This window comes from Odocoileus virginianus, chromosome 25 (genome assembly GCF_023699985.2).
Source record: "Odocoileus virginianus isolate 20LAN1187 ecotype Illinois chromosome 25, Ovbor_1.2, whole genome shotgun sequence".
NCBI classification, from domain to species: Eukaryota; Metazoa; Chordata; class Mammalia; order Artiodactyla; family Cervidae; genus Odocoileus; species Odocoileus virginianus.
Window position 1 is genome coordinate 10072876 of NC_069698.1, and position 18656 is coordinate 10091531.

The following is an 18656-nucleotide window of genomic DNA, read 5'->3' on the forward strand; positions in this document are numbered from 1 at the left end:
ACATCATATTTTGTACAAACTGCTTAGAATGGTTTATACAAACTGGTTTAGAGTACTAACGTTAGACTGTACTTAGGAGTAATTTTTCTTTTTCACAGTTTGTTGTGTCAGCTTAATCTTATAAATTGTGTTCCTTCCAATTTTTTACATTCACTGAAGTAGTTACTATGAAATTAGATTTATTTCTTGAATATTTGGTAGAACGATGGCTAAAATTGACTGGGCCTGTATTGAGACTTTGGGGTAAGATTTCTAGCTACTAATTTGACACATTTAATAATTAGGAAATTATTCTATAGATTTTCTATTTCATCTTGAGTAATTTATAGAAGGTTGTGTATTTGCCATAATATGTCTCTTTGATCTAAATTTTCAAATTTATTGGCACAATTTTTTTTTTTTTTTGGCCATGCTGTGCAGCCTGCAGGATCTTAGTTCTGGGACCACAGATGGAAACCAGGCCTTCCACAGTGAAAGCTCAGAGTCCCAACCACTGGACTGCCAAGGAATTCTAGCACAAAAAACAATTTTTAGGGCAGAGGAAATTCAGCAAGAGGCAAAGTGATAGGCAAGAAATAGATTTATTAGTGTAGGATGTTTGTAAGAGATACCAGCTATCAGGCAAGGAAGCTCTGCCCCAGCACAGAATTTTTTATATCCTTTTATAAATGCTTACGATGACTGTAGATATATCTTTCATTCATTGTGCATTTTCTCTCATTTCAAAAATTTTTTTTACTAAAGTTTTACTGGCTTTACAAAAAAAAAAAAAAAAGGAAGCTGGCAAACTACAACTTGCATGCCAAATCTTGGCCCACTGACCGCTTTTGTAAATAAAGTTTTATTGAGACAACCACATCCATTCATTTGCCTATTGTCTGTGGCTGCTTTTGAACTTAGAAGGGTGGAATTGAACAGTTGCTACAAAAACCAGTGGTCCACAAAACCTAAAATATTTGCTTATCTGGCTGTTTACAGGAAAACTTTGTTTACCCTTTGGCCAATACATAATTTTTAAATGTTAAAAACCTAACTTTTATGCAAATACTATAGTCCAAGATCTTACATAATTAATTGTGGAGACCAGAACGATGTTAAAACTGCTTCTTATACAATTCCCAAGAATTGTATATATTGTCTTTCAACCAGAGAAATGAATTTTCTGAAAATGAATTTGCTGATCGATGAAAAATTGGTTAATACCCTATAGGGAAATAAACCAATAAAGTTTTGGAATTACCTTGCCAACCCTGACAGAAATAACTTCTTATTCTTTTACAATTCATTTGTGCTTGCTATTTTCTGTAAGTTAGTTTTTACACAGTTGTAAAATAGTCTTAGTCAATAGCAATCAATGGTGTTTGCTCAGCACTGCTCTTAAAGAATACTTGACTCCAAAGATATATAGTACAGGGAATAACTACAAATGGGAGTATGACCTTTAAAAATTGTGGAACACTGTTGTACCCCTGAAACGTATAATATTGTACGTCTGCTGTACTTTGGTAAACAAAAGCCCGATAACCCTTTTTACCTATTAACCAAATTTTTTAAATTGAAGTATAGTTGATTTACAATGTTGTGTTAATTTCTGCTCTACAGTGAAGTGATTCTGTCTTATATAAATATTCTTTTTAAATATTTTTTTCCTTTATGGTTTATCACTGCATGGTGAGTTTCTTGTGCTATACAGTAGGACCTTGCTGTTTTCCATCCTATTGTGTAATAATTTTCATATGCTAACCCCAAACTCCCACCCTAGTCCTCCTCCACTCCCTGTTACCATGGGCAGCAAGTCTGTTCTCTCTTTCTGTGTGTCTGTTTCTGTTTTGTAGGTAAGTTCATTTGTGTCATATTTTAGATTCCACGTATAAGTGACACCGTATAGTATTTGTCTTTATCTCTCTGACTTCACTTCCATCCATGTTGCTGCAAATGGCATTATTTCATTCTTCTTTTTTTATCGCTGAGCAATATTTTATTGTACATCTGTACCACATCTTCTTCATCCATTAATCTGTCAGTGGACAGTTAGATGTTTCCATGTCTTACTGCTGTGAATATAGAGGTGCATGTATCTTGTTGATTTTGTCTGGAGATGTGCCCAGGAGTGAGATTGCTGGATCATACGGCAACTGTTACTAATTTTGGGGGGACCCTCCATACTCTTTTCCACAGTGGCAGTGTTGAATGTCTTTTCATGTGCCTATGGGCCATCTATAAGACATTGGAGAAATGCCTTATTTAGTTCTTCTCTCCATTTTTTTGATTGGGTTGTTTGTTTTGTTGGTGCTGTTAATATGAAGTGTGTGTGTTTTGAAGATTAAACTGTTGTTGGTCACATCATTTGCTAATATTTTCTCCCATTCCATGGATTACCTTTCCTTTTTGTTTGTGGTTTCCTTTGCTTTGCAAGTTTGTAAGTTTGATTAGGTCCCATTTGTTTATTTTTGGCTTTTACGTCTATTGCCTGGAGATATTGACCTAAGAAAACATTGGTATGATTTATGTCAAGAAATGTTTTGCCTGTGGTCTCTTTTAGGATTTTTATGGTGTCACGTTTTATGTTTAAGTCTTTAAGCTATTTTGAGGTTATTTCTGTGTATCATGTGAAGGAGCATTCAGATTTCATTGATTTACATGTAGCTTTCCAACATGCCCAACACCTTTTCTTGAAGAGACTTCTTCCTATTGCATATTCTTGGCTTCTTTGTTGAAGATTAATCGACTCTATGTGTGTGGGTTTTTTTGGGCTCTCTATTCTGTTCCATTGATCCATATGTTTTTGTGTCAGTACCAAACTATTTTAATTACTGTAGCATTGTATTTATTGTCTGAAGCCTCCCTGCTGCTTTGTTCTTCTTACTCAGGATTGCTGTGGCGATTCTGGATCTTTCATGGTTCCGTATAAATTGTAGGTTTATTTGTTCTAGTACTGTGAAAAATGTCATGAGTAATTTAAGAGGGATAGCATTTAATCTGTAGATTTCTTTTGGTAGTGTGATCATTTCAACAGTATTCTTCCATGCTTCTGGATTGACTTCAACTTAGAAATTAAAAAGGTACTAGATAAAAGACCAAAGCACATTTTTTTTAAAGAAATACTTTCTTACCTCAAGCTTATTAACTTAATTTCATAATTTGTAGCAGTGTTAATATGGTTTCAGCCAGCTTAATTATCAGCTTTCCTGGGAATGACTGAATCAGCCATGTTAGTCGTGTTGATGTGTAGTCTCCCCAGCTTCCAACCTGACTCCTAGTACATCTCACAGGTTAAGGCTTCCTTGTATGCCTGTTACTTATTTATCCCTTCTTTGCCTATGTAAAAGGACCACATTTTATGTATCTTCAGTCAAAACTGAAAAATACAGCAAACATGAGTTTTTAAAAGGTTGCTTTGGCCCTCTGTCACTTTTAATAAAAGATCTCTTAAGACAAATTATTATATATGAGAAAAGCAAGGCACAGTGAAGTGTGTGTAATGCAATACCTGTTGTAAGGAGACGGAAGAGTATTTATTGGGCTGTATAGAGACTCTTAAAAAGCTATACAAATTGTTAATTTGTTCTGATTATGGAGATGGAATTGGACTTAAAACTATGTAATCTTCTAATTTCTGAATCATGGGAATATTAACAATGGTTTTTGAATGTGAAGTACTGAGAACTTAGAATGGAACTGATCTTATTTTCTCACATAAAATGGGAACCTAATGCCTGGTGTGTAGTAATTTGTCTTATTCCTTAGACCAAAGATAAGCAAACTATAGCTGGAAGGGCAGTCTTCCCTCCTTTTCCTCCATGAAGTTATATTTCGACATAGCCATACTCCTTTATATACATGTTACAATACATGGTTTCTCTTTCCAGCTACAGTGGCAGAATTAAGTAGTTGAAACAGATGCCTTGGTTGCCTGCAGTATTTACTATCTGATTCTTTACAGAAAAGTTTTGCCGACCACCTGCTATAGACCTTGTTTTAAAATTTTTAGTAATAGAACACTTTGTTCACAATCACATTTTTATATGAACTTCTGTTTTAAAATATACAGCTACATTTACTGCAGTGAGGTTAGGGGACAGGTTGGTTGAACCCTGCCTACTCACCTGCCTCCCTCTCTTTTTGTACCCTCCATTCTCCAGCAGCTGTTTCTTGAGGGGAATTTGAGGAACCCCCGGGGTTCTAAGGAGTACAGTTTGAAAATGACTGCCTTACAGCAACTCTTTGAGGTAGTAAGTGTGATATTATTTTCTATTTTAGGTATTGAGAGACACGACTAATGGAAGTGAGTTAGTCAAGGCTTAATAAGCAGCCAGAACTCAAAACAATTCCAGAGTGTTTGATTGCAGAATAAATGGTTATATTTGCCTTTATATTGTATTTTATATTGTCATAATCATACAGTAGTTGTTTTGACAAGGTGTTTTAGTGGTGGTTTGACTTTTTTGTCTTTCATCTTTCTTGTTTCGCATAGGTTTTTGTAAGGCTAGTTTCCTTCCCTTACTGGAATTTGCCTATACCTCTGTGCTAAGTTTTGACTTCTGTAGCATGGCTGATGTAGCCATCTTGGCTCGCCATCTTTTCATGTCAGAAGTTTTAGAAATCTGTGAAAGTGTGCATAAACTAATGGAAGAGAAGCAGTTAACAGTGTATAAGAAGGGTGAAGTACAAACAGTTGCGTCTACACAGGACTTACAAGAACAAAACGGAGGGACAGCGCCTCCCGTGGCCAACAGCACGGGGGCCCCAGCAGCTCTGCCTGCTGAACTCGGGGATTGTGAGATCGTGCTGCTGATGAACGGGGACCTGCCAGAGCAGAACGGGGAGCAGCCTGAGCCCCAGGTCTCCTCACAGGCCGGAGCCACCGCATCGCCTATGCGCTGCAGAACTGATTCCCATCCTGCAGTGGGGTCTGGTGATTTAGTAACAAAAACCAACCAGACAGAACTGGAAACTTTCAACAGCAGAGAAGATAGCACAGTTTCTAGTACTCATCCCAAGCCTTCACAGGACAGTGTAATCAGTAGCTCTCCAGGAAACACTGATATAGGAAATGATACTGCAGCTGAGGATGTCTGTGCTGACGACATTTCAGAGCACAGGCAGGACCTTGACGAGGAAAACCTAGCTGAACCGACAGCACTGATGGACCATGGCCTGGATGATGACACTTACAGAAGCAGACTTCGGCAGCGTTCTGTTAATGAAGGGGGATATATTCGACTACACAAAGGAATGGAGAAGAAGCTGCAGAAACGGAAAGCCATTCCCAAGTCAGCAGTTCAACAGGTATGATGAAGAAAGAGTTCACCTTTGTAGCTTTAGCTTTAAGTTGAAAACATTCTGTTGATAAACTTATGGTGAAAAATATTTTGAGGGGGAGGGGAGTGGGTGCAAGAAAGCAACTTAATGTTTTAAATACCGGTGTTATTAATAAGGTAATGTGAATTTGAGATAGTTAAATTTGGATTGTGTTTTCTGTTCCTTAATCAGGTGGCTCAGAAATTAGTTCAAAGAGGAAAAAAGATGAAACAGCCGAAAAGGGATGCTAAAGAGAATACAGAAGAAGAAGCATCCCATAAATGTGGGGAATGTGGAATGGTTTTTCAGAGACGATATGCCCTTATAAAGCACATCCTGAAACATGAAAGAGCTCGAGATTACAAGTGTCCAGTAAGTGTCTGGAAAGCTAATTATAAACGGTGCTAACTTCTTCATAAATAGAATGCAGTTTACTGCTTTGTTATTATGCTACCATCTGTATTCTCCTTCTCCCTTATATTGCTGTCATAGTTACCTGCTGGTTCATACGTGTCATGTTCTTGCCAAAAAATGTTCAGTGACTTAGCTCTGCTTCTAATGTACTTTCTACTTTACTGTAGAAAGATGACAGTAAAATGATCTTTGTAGAAAGTTCATAGAGAGGCAAAAAGAACAGGAGGCCATAGCAACTAAATTCTGGCCTCTGATACATAAATGTAGTCTTTTTTTTTTTTTTTTTTTACTGTATCACATAGCACTCAAATCCCACTTCCCCGACCAGGGATTAGACCTATGCTCCCTTCAGTGGAAGTGTGGGGTCTTCACCACTGGACTGCCAGGGAAGTGCCTAGATGGAGTCGTAGATTCAGTGGATTTGAAAGGGCTCATTCCCGGGCTTTCAGCATGGAAAGCTAAGAATCAATCCAAATTGTATTGCAGAACTACCAGGAGGCTCAGAAATTAGTGGTACTAGTGACCTTGAAAGTAGAGGTAAGGCTGATGGTTAGAGAGTCTTTTTAAGAAGCAAGTGAATCACTACCACCATGCCTTCAGTCAAAGATCCATCTTCTACTCCCTGAAAAAGATAAAACCACAGCTGCTCTAGAGAACACTGTGGATTTGAGGGTGAATGTATCAGTGCAGTATACCCAACAAGGGAAAGTAGAAGCTTCTATACTGAATATTGAAAGTGTTTCCCTACTCAGGTCCTGGAATGTTAACAGCCAAACCCTTAACCTTAAAATAGAAAGATTTCTTAGAGATGAGAAATCTGAAGCCCAGTGAAAAAAAGACCTAAAGATACCACTCACTAAAGCCAGGGGTTGAGAGTTTACTTCCCTACTTACACACAAGTTCCAATCAGTTTTTAAATGTCGTATTCTGAAATGTGAATAAACATCAGGTATACAGACTCATGAGAAATATTTCAAGCAAAAAGCAACTTTGAGGAATCCAAGACATGCAGTTAGAAGAAAACTCGAAAAAAAAAAAAAAAACACCAAACCATGCACATAAAACCCAAACCACAAGTATGATTTATATTAGAGATAAAGGAAAAGATTATGTCAGTAAAACAATAATCATGTACTATGTTTTTAAAAGGGCACTTTAAGAAAACAGAATAGTTTTTTAGGAATAAAATATATAACATAAAAAAAATCTCTGGAAAGTTAGGAAACATAATTGACTAAATCACTCAGAAAATAAAACACAAGGTAAGAATGAGAGTGAAAGAAACTGAGGATTGGTCTAGTTGTATTTTAATGTCCAAATAATTCTAAACAGCATGGAGAGAAAGAAATCATTAATGCAATGAAAAAACATTTTAGAACTTGAACACAGAAGTTTCCTTGTTAAAAGGGCATGTCAAATGTTCAGAATCATGGTTTAAAATAATTCTTTACCAAATGCATTATGAAATTTCTGAATCAGGGGACAAAGAAAATCTTACAAATTGGAAGAGAGAAAGGAAAAGGGTTAGAATAGCTTCAGACATTTGAGCAACAACAGTGGAAGCTAGAAGATAAAGGTACGATATCTTTAATATTATAAAAGGAAATGGTTTCTAACTTGAAGTCAGTAGTCAGACTATATTTGCGATGGTACAATAAGAACTGTTTCAGACTTGGCAAGGTCTGCAGAGTTTTACCCCCCAAATTCCCTTTCTCAGGAAGCTGTTGGTAGAGGTATTCCACCAAAATGATGAAGACATGGGAAATGGAAAACATGGGGTCCAATCTGTGAAACAGTTGCTGCAGTTTGGAACATAGCATAGTGCTTTGACGATCTCCCACAAGGTGATGTGTTTAAACCTTCTCTCAGCCAACAATTGAGGGAAAGTTTGACAACGAATTAGCAGTAAATATGAAGAGAAGTAAAAGGGAAAGGAAAGGGAAGAAAATCATACTGTACTATATTGTCCAGCTGTAATGTACATCATCCAAATAATGTAAGCACTAAAATTGATCTCACCAAAATGATGATAAAGCTGGCTTGAGCAAGTATGGTAATGAAAGGAATTGTATATGTGTAGAGAGTGAAACGGACAAGGTGATGGCACCCCACTCCAGTATGCCTGCCTGGAAAATCCCATGGACGGAGCAGCCTGGTAGGCTGCAGTCCATGGGGTCGCTAGGAGTCGGACACAATTGAGCGACTTCACTTTCACTTTTCACTCTCACGCATTGCAGAAGGAAATGGCAACCCACTCCAGTTCTTGCCTGGAGAATCCCAGGGACGGGGGAGCCTGGTGGGCTGCAGTCTGTGGGGTCGCAGAGTCGGACACGACTGAAGCGACTTAGCAGCAGCAGCAGCAGAGAGTGAAAGGTGAAGGAGAGACTCACCTCCTGTTGTTCACATTACTCAGAATCACAGAGATGATCATTAAGAAAGTGTCAAAAAAGTAGAAGTAGTGGACCAATAGGCCAGTTTTATTTGTTTAAAAAAAAGTCCCATAGATTGTGACTGTGTATAACTTTGATTTTAAAATAAAGAACAGAAGCTTTCAGGAATACTCAGCAGGTACAGGGTAAAGCTCGAGGACTGGGCCTTCATTGCTGCCCAGTGGCGAAGACTCCTCACGCCCAATGCAGGGGGCCAGGTGCAGCCCCTGGTGGGGGAACTAGATCTCACATGCTACAGCGAAGACCGAAAGTCCTGTCTGTCACAGCTAAGACCCAGCGCAGCCAGATAGACGAAAAATAAAAAACAAACACAATATAAAAATAAAAGCAAACAAGCCCCAAGGACTGTCACAGTTTTGTCCTACTTTTTGAAGCCCTTGTCGTTGCTCCACCTCACAACTGTTCGTATTCGTATGATAGTGTGCTTCCTCTTGCCTGTATCTTCCCATTCCTTCAAGACCCAGCCTCAGTTCTGAGGCTTTTCCTTCCTGTGATTACTCCCCCTTCTTACTTTTCTCACCTGTTTACATATAAATCCTTCTTCTGTGGTTAGACTATAAGCCCTGCAGAGTAGAGACTGGATCTGTCCCTTTTAGCTGTATAATCTGGTACCTGGTATACTGTGTCTCTTACATAGTTTATGTGTTTATGTAATTGTAACAGACAAATGGCAAGTTGAAATATGAGTTGCGTTTCACTTAACATTTGTAATGAAAATACATTGAGGCAGAACTTACTTTTTCTTTTAGCTGTGTAAGAAACAGTTTCAGTACAGTGCCTCGTTGCGAGCACATCTTATCCGACATACCAGGAGAGATGCACCTGCTGCATCCGCTTCCCATTCTGCGTCGAGTGAGGCGTCAGGGTCATCGGCTGAGAAGGGCAGGACCAAGCGAGAGTTTATATGCTCCATATGTGGGAGGACGCTGCCTAAGTTATATTCTCTTCGAATACACATGCTAAAGCACACGGGGGTAAAACCACATGCGTGCCAGGTAAAATCGTTATATTTATTTTGTTATTTAAAGATGACTGGAGCCTCCCCCCACCAAAAAAAAAAAAATATATGACTGGAATATAACTGACAGTAAGACTGGTTGAACCTGGAGCCACATCACTTTTGTAAAATATCCCATAAAGTCGATAACTTTTTCAGTTTGTTGCCTAGGTCAAGGGTGATTCCCATTTTTGCCCTTTAATTTGTTGTCTGAAGTTGTAGTTTGAAATAAATCTATTTAGAGTGTTCAGGAGGCTTGATGGAATTCAGAGTGGTACTGGGTGAGAATAACCAGCTTCTAAATCATCCCTTCATGTTCGGCAGGGCCAGCCTGGCTTGGGAAGGAACCTATGACTTAAATCTTAGCAGGAATTCTGCCTAAACTCTGTGGCCTTCTCCAAAGCTGAAGACTAGATGTCAGAATGTGATTGCTGGTTCCGAATCCTGTGATAAGCCAGCTTTGAACTATTTGAAACAGTGAAAAGTCTCTAGCAGCACCTGTAGCCTTGCTTATAAGGATGACCCACTATTTTTATTGATAGTTTTGGAACCAGTAAGGTTTTTAATGTTTTTCTCTCTTGTTTTTTTAAGCTTTGTATCATATGAAAAAAGAATGTCAGAGAAGAGAATAAACCCTTATGTACCCTTTACCCAGCTTCAGTAGTTATTAAGACATGGTCATTTGTGAGGTTTTTTTTTTTTAATTAAAAAACTTTGAAATACAGTTGATTTATAATTGTGTTAGTTCTAGACATACAGCAAAGTTATTCAGCTGTGTATCCGTTCTTCTTTAGACTCTTTTCTCCTGTAGGTCGTTAGAGGATCCTGAGGGCAGGTTGTTGGTTATCTGTAGCTCGTGTTTTTTATGTGCTGTCACTCACTCCCTTCCTACCCCTTCCCTTCAGTTACTTTGAAGCCAAGTCATAAGCATCACTATTCATATATTTAAAAATTAAGTGTTCATTGGACCTCTGGTGGTCTTCTGTAGCACTACTCAAGATGCGTGGTCCACAGAAGATAAGTAAAAAAATGGAGAGCGAGAATGCAGAAACTGTCATGGCAATCTGATGACGTTTGACATCTTTGTTGTGTTTAACAAAAATCCCTGATAGATTGAGAAAAGAAAAAAAACTGATACTTCATCATAGAGAATTTGAGAAGCACTGTTTTAGTTGGTATAGATGTGAATGAGTATATTGTTCTTAACTAAGAACATGTCTCTCTTAATGTGTATTGTTTGCCAGTTTCAGAAAAGACAGTGTGAGGGTTTTTTGGTACTGTTTTGAGTTCTTCCACAGATTACATGCTTATAAGAAAAACAGAAGTATTTGTTAAGTACAGAATCAGGAGATAATCAACGAACTTAAAATCTTAGGCCCTTTTTTCAACTTAAATGTTGTCATTTTGTTTATAATTTAAGGTTTTAATTTAAAATAGTATACTAAAAAATAAATAAATAAATAATAAAATAGCATACTAGCTTCTCTAACTTCATTCTTCAGAAGCAGCCTTTAACTCTTTTTTCTGTTTTACTCATTTAAATACCCATGCTCTTTTAGGTCTGTGGAAAGACTTTTATCTACAAACACGGTCTAAAATTACATCAGAGTCTCCATCAATCACAAAAGCAGTTCCAATGTGAACTATGTGTGAAGTCATTTGTTACCAAAAGGAGTCTTCAAGAACATATGAGTATTCACACAGGTGATGAGAAACTTATGTTGACATAGTTACACGTTATATACCGTTAGCTTACCTGGTGTATTGATTATGCTATAAGACTGTATATGTGAAGTTTTTAATTAATGAGAGTAAAGCTTAAAAGTTGTTCTTACATCTAGTTTTAGAACTATCTTATTTGTATAAAAGTTTTTTAAACTTTTTTTAAAATTGGTGCACGTGTCTGCTTCATGTCAATGTATGGCTAAATCCACCACAATATTGTAAAGTAGTTATCCTCCAATTACAAGAAATTAATTTTTTTAAAAGTTAAGCAATAAGCTGTCAACAAGTATGTGGTTTATAGTTTTATTAGAATTTTTAGTCCACATATACTTATTTTCACATGTTTAAAGCAGTTATGTAGAAGTGGCTGATGAAGGGTAGATAATCTTCTGTAGAACTTGTATACAACTCCACTGTTCCAAATGACCATGCAAGCCTCCCAAATTCTTTGGGCAGTCATGGCCTCACTAGTACTGTGTTGAGAGGAAAATAGGGTATTTGACATAGTTTGTAATTCTTAGGAGGTGGGACCTAAAGTCATAGCTTCTGTGTTCACTTGACAAAGCAGCTTCTGAAGTATGACACGAAGCGTTGGGACAAGCACTTGATTGCTGGATCTGTGACGTGCTTTTTCATTTTTATAGGAGAATCCAAGTACCTTTGCTCAGTTTGTGGGAAGTCTTTTCATAGAGGCTCTGGGCTTAGCAAGCACCTAAAGAAACACCAGCCAAAGCCTGAGGTTCGAGGCTACCATTGTACTCAGTAAGTATTTAGTCTGTGACCATTCAGTTAATTTGTGTTCTTAGTTCATTTGAAAGTTGTTCCAAAGGAAAGTACTTGAGGTGGCTGAAGTTGATTAGATAGAGTTTGATACAGTATCACTGTTGATAATGTGTCACTTTCAAAGTTCAACTGTAATTGAACTCTGCTAAGGAAGTGGAACTTGAATATTCATATGTAATTATATAAACCCACACATATATATGTGTATCTGAGGTGATGGATGTGTTAATTAACAAATGGTAGGAATTCTTTCACAATGTGTGTGTGTGTGTGTACACACATCATGTTTTACAGTTTAAATACCTTACAGTTTTGACAGTTACACCTCAGCAAAACTGAAAAAAGAAAAGAGAATAGTTGAATCTAATAGTAAACTATTATTTTACTTTTTAAAAAAATTTACTATTTACTCTTGATTTTAATCAGTTTGCCTTTGTCTAGGTGTTCCTATTTATTTATTTAGCAGTTTTATTTACATTATAAATCTCATACCATACAAATCATTAATTTTAAATGACTTAAAGAAATTCTTCAAATGTGCGACCTAGGAGTAGGGACTGTAGGGACGAAGGGTCCCTTGGTGCCAGGCAGCGATTCTGTATAGGCAGTTCTTCTGAAGTACTGGACTCGTTGCTCATTTCTCTTTTTCTTCAGACTCCTTTCCTCTCCCTCTTTTTCCAGAACCTCCTGAGATCCCTTTTATAAAGTTCATGTAACATAACATTTATCATGTTACAGTGTTCAGTTCAGTGGCTCTCAGTATATTGAGTGTTGTGCAAGCATTGCCACTGATTCCAGAATGCCTTCAGTGCTCAGCCAGGCAGTTTACAATCCTGCCTTGGTCTTCTCTTTCTGTTTGTGCAGAGTCAACCATTGGTGAGAGCGCAGAGCATTTTCAGGTCTTTTCTGCACACGTGCCAGCCCTGGGCAAATAATTTGGACTTCTAGATGCCTGGGAATATGTGAGAGTTCTTCAAAGGTCTTATTTCCTGAAGTATCTCATTCTCCAGGCTTCCCTCCCAGCTGCCATTCCTTGCCCCAGCAGCTGTGGCTAATGCGTTTACCTTTAAATGTTTCCAACCAATGTCTCCTCTCTACTCTCCCCACCACCCCCAAGTCCTCAGCCCTGGGGGAATTTGGCTAAATAAAAGCAAGCACTTTGAGAGGTACCAGATAGTTCAAAACAACTACAGTTAGGTTTAAGTCCCCCTGATACTGTGAACCTACAGCGAGAATGAATTCTGTGTCTGCTGCGCTGAGGAGCCAAGGGATGGGGTCAGGACAAGTTGAAATGCAGGAAGCTCTTTTACCAGGATTCAACAACTTTTCTTAATTAAATAATTACCTGGTTGCTGTAAACTTTTAATCAATTTCCAGAGCTCCAGTAAAATTGCTTCTGACTGTTTTTGCCACTTTGTCTACTGATTTTGGGGAAGGTTGGGCTGTTGGAGTTACCAACTCTGCCCATATTTGTTGATGTCACTCTGATCAGTCTATTTTTATTTTTTACAGATTTTTTGATGTGGACCATTTTTAAAGCCTTTTTTTAATTTGTTTCAGTATTGCTTCTGTTTTATGTTTTGGTTTCTTGGCCCTAAGGCATGTGGGATCTTAACTCCCTGACCAGGAATCAAACCCGCAACCCCCTGCCTTGGAAGGGGAGGTCTTAACACTGGACCGCAGGGAAGTCCCCTTACTCAGTCTTATTTTAAAAGAAACGTAGTTTATTATGCATACCTTTATAGCTGCAAATGTAAAAAAACCCAGTTTAAACTGGCTTGAATGAACTAGGAGTCTGAATGGTTTAATGTAAATTGATTTCAGATTCATTAGCACTTGATGTCTGTGAGGCTTCACGTGGACAAGACGGTGGCAGTGGTTTCAGCCTCACATCCCCTCAACTCCCAGATTGTCAAGCTGCATTTCTCCTGTTCCTATAAAAGCCCTGGGGTCACTCCCATTGACTGGCTGTCATTTGGTTTTCTGTGGATCAGTCAGTGGCTGAGAGGATGCTATGCTCTGATTGACCTGCACCTCAGTCAGTTGCCCCATCCTTATGGGCCAGAGTAAATCCTACCCCAGCAGATGGACAGAATTCGAGAGGGTGAAAAGGGGCGTAAAAGGGGGAGACCCCAAGGAGTCGAGAAGATAGAAGATAATCACCTTTACAATGACCTTTGGGAGCTTTGCAGGATTCTTTCTAAAATGTTTCTAGTACTTTGGAACTAAAAGAACTTAACACACTCCAGCCTTGATGCAAGATTGCAATACTAAGATTTTGTTTTGTTTTAAATTGGGATCATCTTGTAGTTCTAGAAACCCAGGAATATACTGAGTTCTTGGAAACTTCTTTTAAAAGAATAAGATGATCCATTTGGGTGAATGGACTTTGTTATTGCAGATGTGAGAAAAGTTTCTTTGAAGCTAGAGACCTTCGCCAGCACATGAACAAACATCTTGGTGTGAAGCCATTCCAGTGCCAATTTTGTGATAAGTGCTATAGTTGGAAGAAAGACTGGTATTCCCATGTAAAATCTCATTCTGTCACTGAGCCGTACAGGTGGGTAAATTTGGGGTGAGTCTGAGCTTAATTGAGATATGTATGTACTTGGATTAATTGTTAGTCCATTAGTATGGTTCTGGTGTTCAGGAAAAGATAATTTGTTTTTCCTCTATTTTAGGTGTAATATATGTGGCAAGGAATTTTATGAAAAAGCATTGTTCAGAAGGCATGTAAAGAAAGCTACCCATGGAAAAAAAGGACGAGCAAAGCAAAACCTGGAACGGGTGTGTGAACAATGTGGAAGAAAATTCACTCAGCTGAGAGAGTATAGAAGACACATGAACAACCATGGAGGTAACTATACCTCATGTAGTTTAATAGACAGACCTTTAAATCGAGTAAAAACCAGTCCAGTAGTGATTCTCCCTTCTCCATTCCTCTTGTCTGTTATCTCATCTTCCTTAATGAGAGATTAATCCCATATTATGGAACATTTATTCAAATAATAGCAGTGATTGTCAATCTGACTACCTAATTGTTGTGTAGATAGACAGATTCCTTTCTTAGTGAGCTTAACATTCTGAATCAATATTTTTATGCTGGAATGGATTACTTGAAGCTTCTGTTTTTTATCCCTAGGATTACAGGATTGCTGTGAAGGTGTAACGGGACTTTCACAGAAACTCAGAGTGGAAGTTCTGAGTGAAATTTTGAGTGAGACAGTGAAATTGTCTCAGAGTAACTTCTATCCATAGGAACATCTTTAGAGAGGTTATGTCCAGAATCTGCTTTATTCTAGGGGAAACCATTTGGCCCTAACTCAAAGATGGCCATAGTCAAGATAGTAAGGCTTATGGGCTAGTGTATTTAAAAGCATTATTTATCAGGTAGCTGTAATAAATTTTGGTACTTGGACCTCACCACACACACACACACACGCCTCTCTTTTCCTTTTTTTCCCCCCTTTTACTAGGCGTTAAGCCATTTGAGTGCTTAACATGTGGAGTCGCTTGGGCTGATGCCCGATCCCTGAAACGCCACGTCAGAACACATACAGGTGAACGGCCTTACGTCTGTCCGGTGTGTAGTGAAGCCTACATAGATGCTAGAACACTCCGTAAACACATGACTAAATTCCACAGGGACTATGTGCCTTGCAAGATCATGCTGGAAAAAGATACCCTTCAGTTTCACAACCAGGGAACTCAGGTGGAGCATGCTGTTAGCATCTTAACAGCGGACATGCAGGAACAAGAGAACAGCGGTCCTCCAGAACTTGAAACTGTGGTGGTGACAGGAGAAAGCATGGAAGCCCTGGAAGCTGTTGCAGCGACTGAAGAATGTCCATCAGTATCCACGCTCTCTGACCAGAGTATTATGCAGGTGGTTAATTACGTGTTGGCGCAGCAGCAAGGACAGAAGCTCTCGGAAGTCGCAGAAGCCATTCAGACTGTGGAAGTAGAGGTGGCGCATATTTCAGAAACAGAATGAAGGTAGTAACAGAGAGAAAAAGAAGGGACGTCTCATGTGCATTGAACTCACAGAGCGTTTGTTTGCAATACTGTGTGACTATCTGCCTGGAGTTCGTATGTCCAGGTTCTGGGCTGTTCAGTGGTGTTTTAACATATAACGATTTGTCTAGCTAATGGTTCTGTAGAAAAGTCCATTTACTGTAAACAAATTGAAAACAAATCTATTTGGTGGCAGTGGATTATCATGGTATACCTTTTATGAATTAATGTTTAAAAAGAACTGTACTAAATTAAAAAACGTACAGTTTTATTTGCATTTTGACATGATTATATATACTTTGAATTTAAAAGGCTGTACTAATTGGCTCTTCTCTTTTATTCTCAAAATATAGAGGTTCTGTGATTTCATTGGCCCTGTTTATGGATTAAAAATTCTAATATAAAACATTTTAGTAGGAGGCATAGGTATATTACATTGTTTTAAATGCTTCACATCTGTGGTTCTTGACTTACTATTTATTTTATCCCTTTATAAAGTCAGGGATTCTTTATTCTGTTGTAAAGCACTTAATGAGTTACATGTTGTAATCAAGTTTGCACAGTGTACTTAATCTGTATGGGGAACCCTTAAATGAATAGCTAATTTTTCAAATGCAATTCAAATGCATGAAATGCCTATTAAGCCTTACTATGCTAACCTTCAAGGCAAGTAAATTGACCATGAGCAAAGAACACTGTTAATAATCTCTGTTGATGGGAAATTTCTCCTTGATAACAAGAAAATAAATGGGGGGAAAAAGGTTAAAACTAGGTTTGGTTGTTTGCAGCTTTTGTATCATGTTTAATTGTTCAATTTTGTTAAAAAACTGCAGTTTAGAAATAGGATAACAATATAGATATCTACAGCAGTCCTGTGGATACCATATGATTGTCAAGTAATTTCGGAATATTGAAAATTCTTCAGTTCAACCCTCATTATAGTATACTACTTAAAGGAATTGATTATGGCCCACCAAATTGTTAAAAGTAAATTCTTTTTAAAAGTTGCCTGAAAAGTTAATTTGTGTGTTTGATTTTTAAATTGCCACCTCTGTAAGCTATCTAATTTTCTCATTTTTCAAAATAACCATGGGGAGATATCACATTTCTCTCCTGGGAAACTACCACTCAAGTTATAATTGTTAAAATTAAACTTCTAAGTATTAAAATAAGCTAATATAAAGTGTAAAATTAAGATATAAGCAAATCACATGTAAATCATTCCTAAAGCACAAGAGAAGAATGTGCCTTGATGTATATATATTATTAAAATGCTTATTCCAGTTTACTTTAAGTGGCTTAAAAGAAAAGTAAATGTGATGCCATGCATGTGCTATACCTGCATATGTAATATTTGCATTTGCACATTTCCCATTGTTTCGGTAGCTGTGTGGCTGACTTTCAATTTTAAGTGGATTGACATACAGTCTACAGCTTTATAATGGCTGCTTGTTTAATCGTATGTTTCAGTTAGTGAAAATGTATTTCAACCTAAAATTTGGAATTGTCTTTATGTTCCATTGTCACCACTGTTATTAGATTTAATTGGGTAAGACCATTAATGTATGTCATAAATATGTAAATAAAAGATGTTGAATCTTGTTTACAGCATAAGCTTTGATGTTAAGGCGGTCACTACTTTCAACTCATGTCAGTCGCCGTCACTCATTACTGAGCTAATACATTTAAAGAGGAGGGGAGTCGCGCACATCGCAAATACCCCCGAGGGAACACGTGATACCGTTAAGACTTATTATTACATTTGAACGTGATCTTACAGGAAAATCAAAAGTAGTGCAATTAACTGCCATGTTTGGATAATTTAAGTATGTTTAGAGAATTACATAAATTTCATGCAGAAGTAAGTATTAAGATTCCAAAGATCCAGTTTTATATTTCCATGGAGAAACTGCTGTTACAATAATTCCTTTCTAAAAGCACACATTGATGTTGTCAGATCAGGTGTCCCCTGATTAAATCTGCTTGTTAGTGCTGTTTTATTAAATGCCGGTGGCTTTTTACGTAATTTCACAGTTACCTAAACTGCTGGATCTAGTCCAGACCTTCAGTGTCTTTTTTTCTTTTTTAACAGCTGTGGTGTAAACTGTACATGATGCAGTTGTCTGAAGTTTTGGAGTGAGTGCTGCTGTTTGTTGGATTTCTCCAGAATGTTATAAATGTTAAGAGTACAGGTGGTTGTTTAGTCGCTGAGACTCTTTGTGACCCCATGGTCTGTAGACCCCGAGGCTCCTCTGTCCATGGGATTTCCCAGGCAAGAATACTGGAGTGGGTTGTCATTTCCTTCTCCAGGGGATCTTCCTAACCCAGAAACTGAACCCACATCTCCTACACTGGCAGGCAGATTCTTTACCACTGAGCCATCTTAACTTTGGGCTTAATTTGCTGCCTCTTTCCAGTCTACCACCATTCAGGTAAGGCCTGCTGACTTAATATCTTTTCTAATATACATACTTAAAGCTGTAAGTTTCTTCTACTCAGCTTTCACAGCATTCCACACATTGGGATATGGTATTCCTTCGCTGTTATTTGATTTAAAATATTTTCTAATTTTCATTATAATTTATTCTTTCACACATATTTACTTCTAAACATAGAGGGTTTTGGGGTTTTTGGAGCTATCTTTTTGTTAGTGATCTCTAAAATAATTTTACTGTGATTAAAAACATTCTGCGCCAGTCCAGGTTGGATGCAGGAGACAAATGCTCGGGGCTGGTGCACTGGGATGACCCAGAGGGATGGGATGGGGAGGGAGGTGGGAGGGGGGTTCAGGATGGGGAACACATGTAAATCCATGGCTGATTCATGTCAATGTATGGCAAAAACCACTACAATATTGTAAAGTAATTAGCCTCCAACTAATAAAAATAAAGGGAAAAAAAGGTTAAAAAAAAAAACATTCTGTATATTTTTTATTCTTTAACATTTGATGAGGGTTATTTTTTATGGATAAG

The 18656-nt window shown here is 37.8% G+C and overlaps 1 protein-coding gene across 1 annotated transcript in view; it reads left to right on the forward strand.

The window, feature by feature from the left end:
• ZBTB11 (zinc finger and BTB domain containing 11) overlaps positions 1 to 17298 on the forward strand; it is a 29669-nt gene extending 12371 nt beyond the window's left edge. Inside the window, exons 4-11 of the mRNA XM_020896799.2 lie at positions 4475 to 5289; positions 5494 to 5673; positions 8915 to 9160; positions 10722 to 10866; positions 11532 to 11649; positions 14072 to 14230; positions 14352 to 14527; positions 15147 to 17298. Of these exons, the coding sequence (XP_020752458.2) occupies positions 4475 to 5289; positions 5494 to 5673; positions 8915 to 9160; positions 10722 to 10866; positions 11532 to 11649; positions 14072 to 14230; positions 14352 to 14527; positions 15147 to 15664 (2357 nt within the window). The 3' untranslated portion in view covers positions 15665 to 17298. The remainder of the gene's footprint in view (positions 1 to 4474; positions 5290 to 5493; positions 5674 to 8914; positions 9161 to 10721; positions 10867 to 11531; positions 11650 to 14071; positions 14231 to 14351; positions 14528 to 15146) is intronic.
• Positions 17299 to 18656: the final 1358 nt, after the last annotated feature.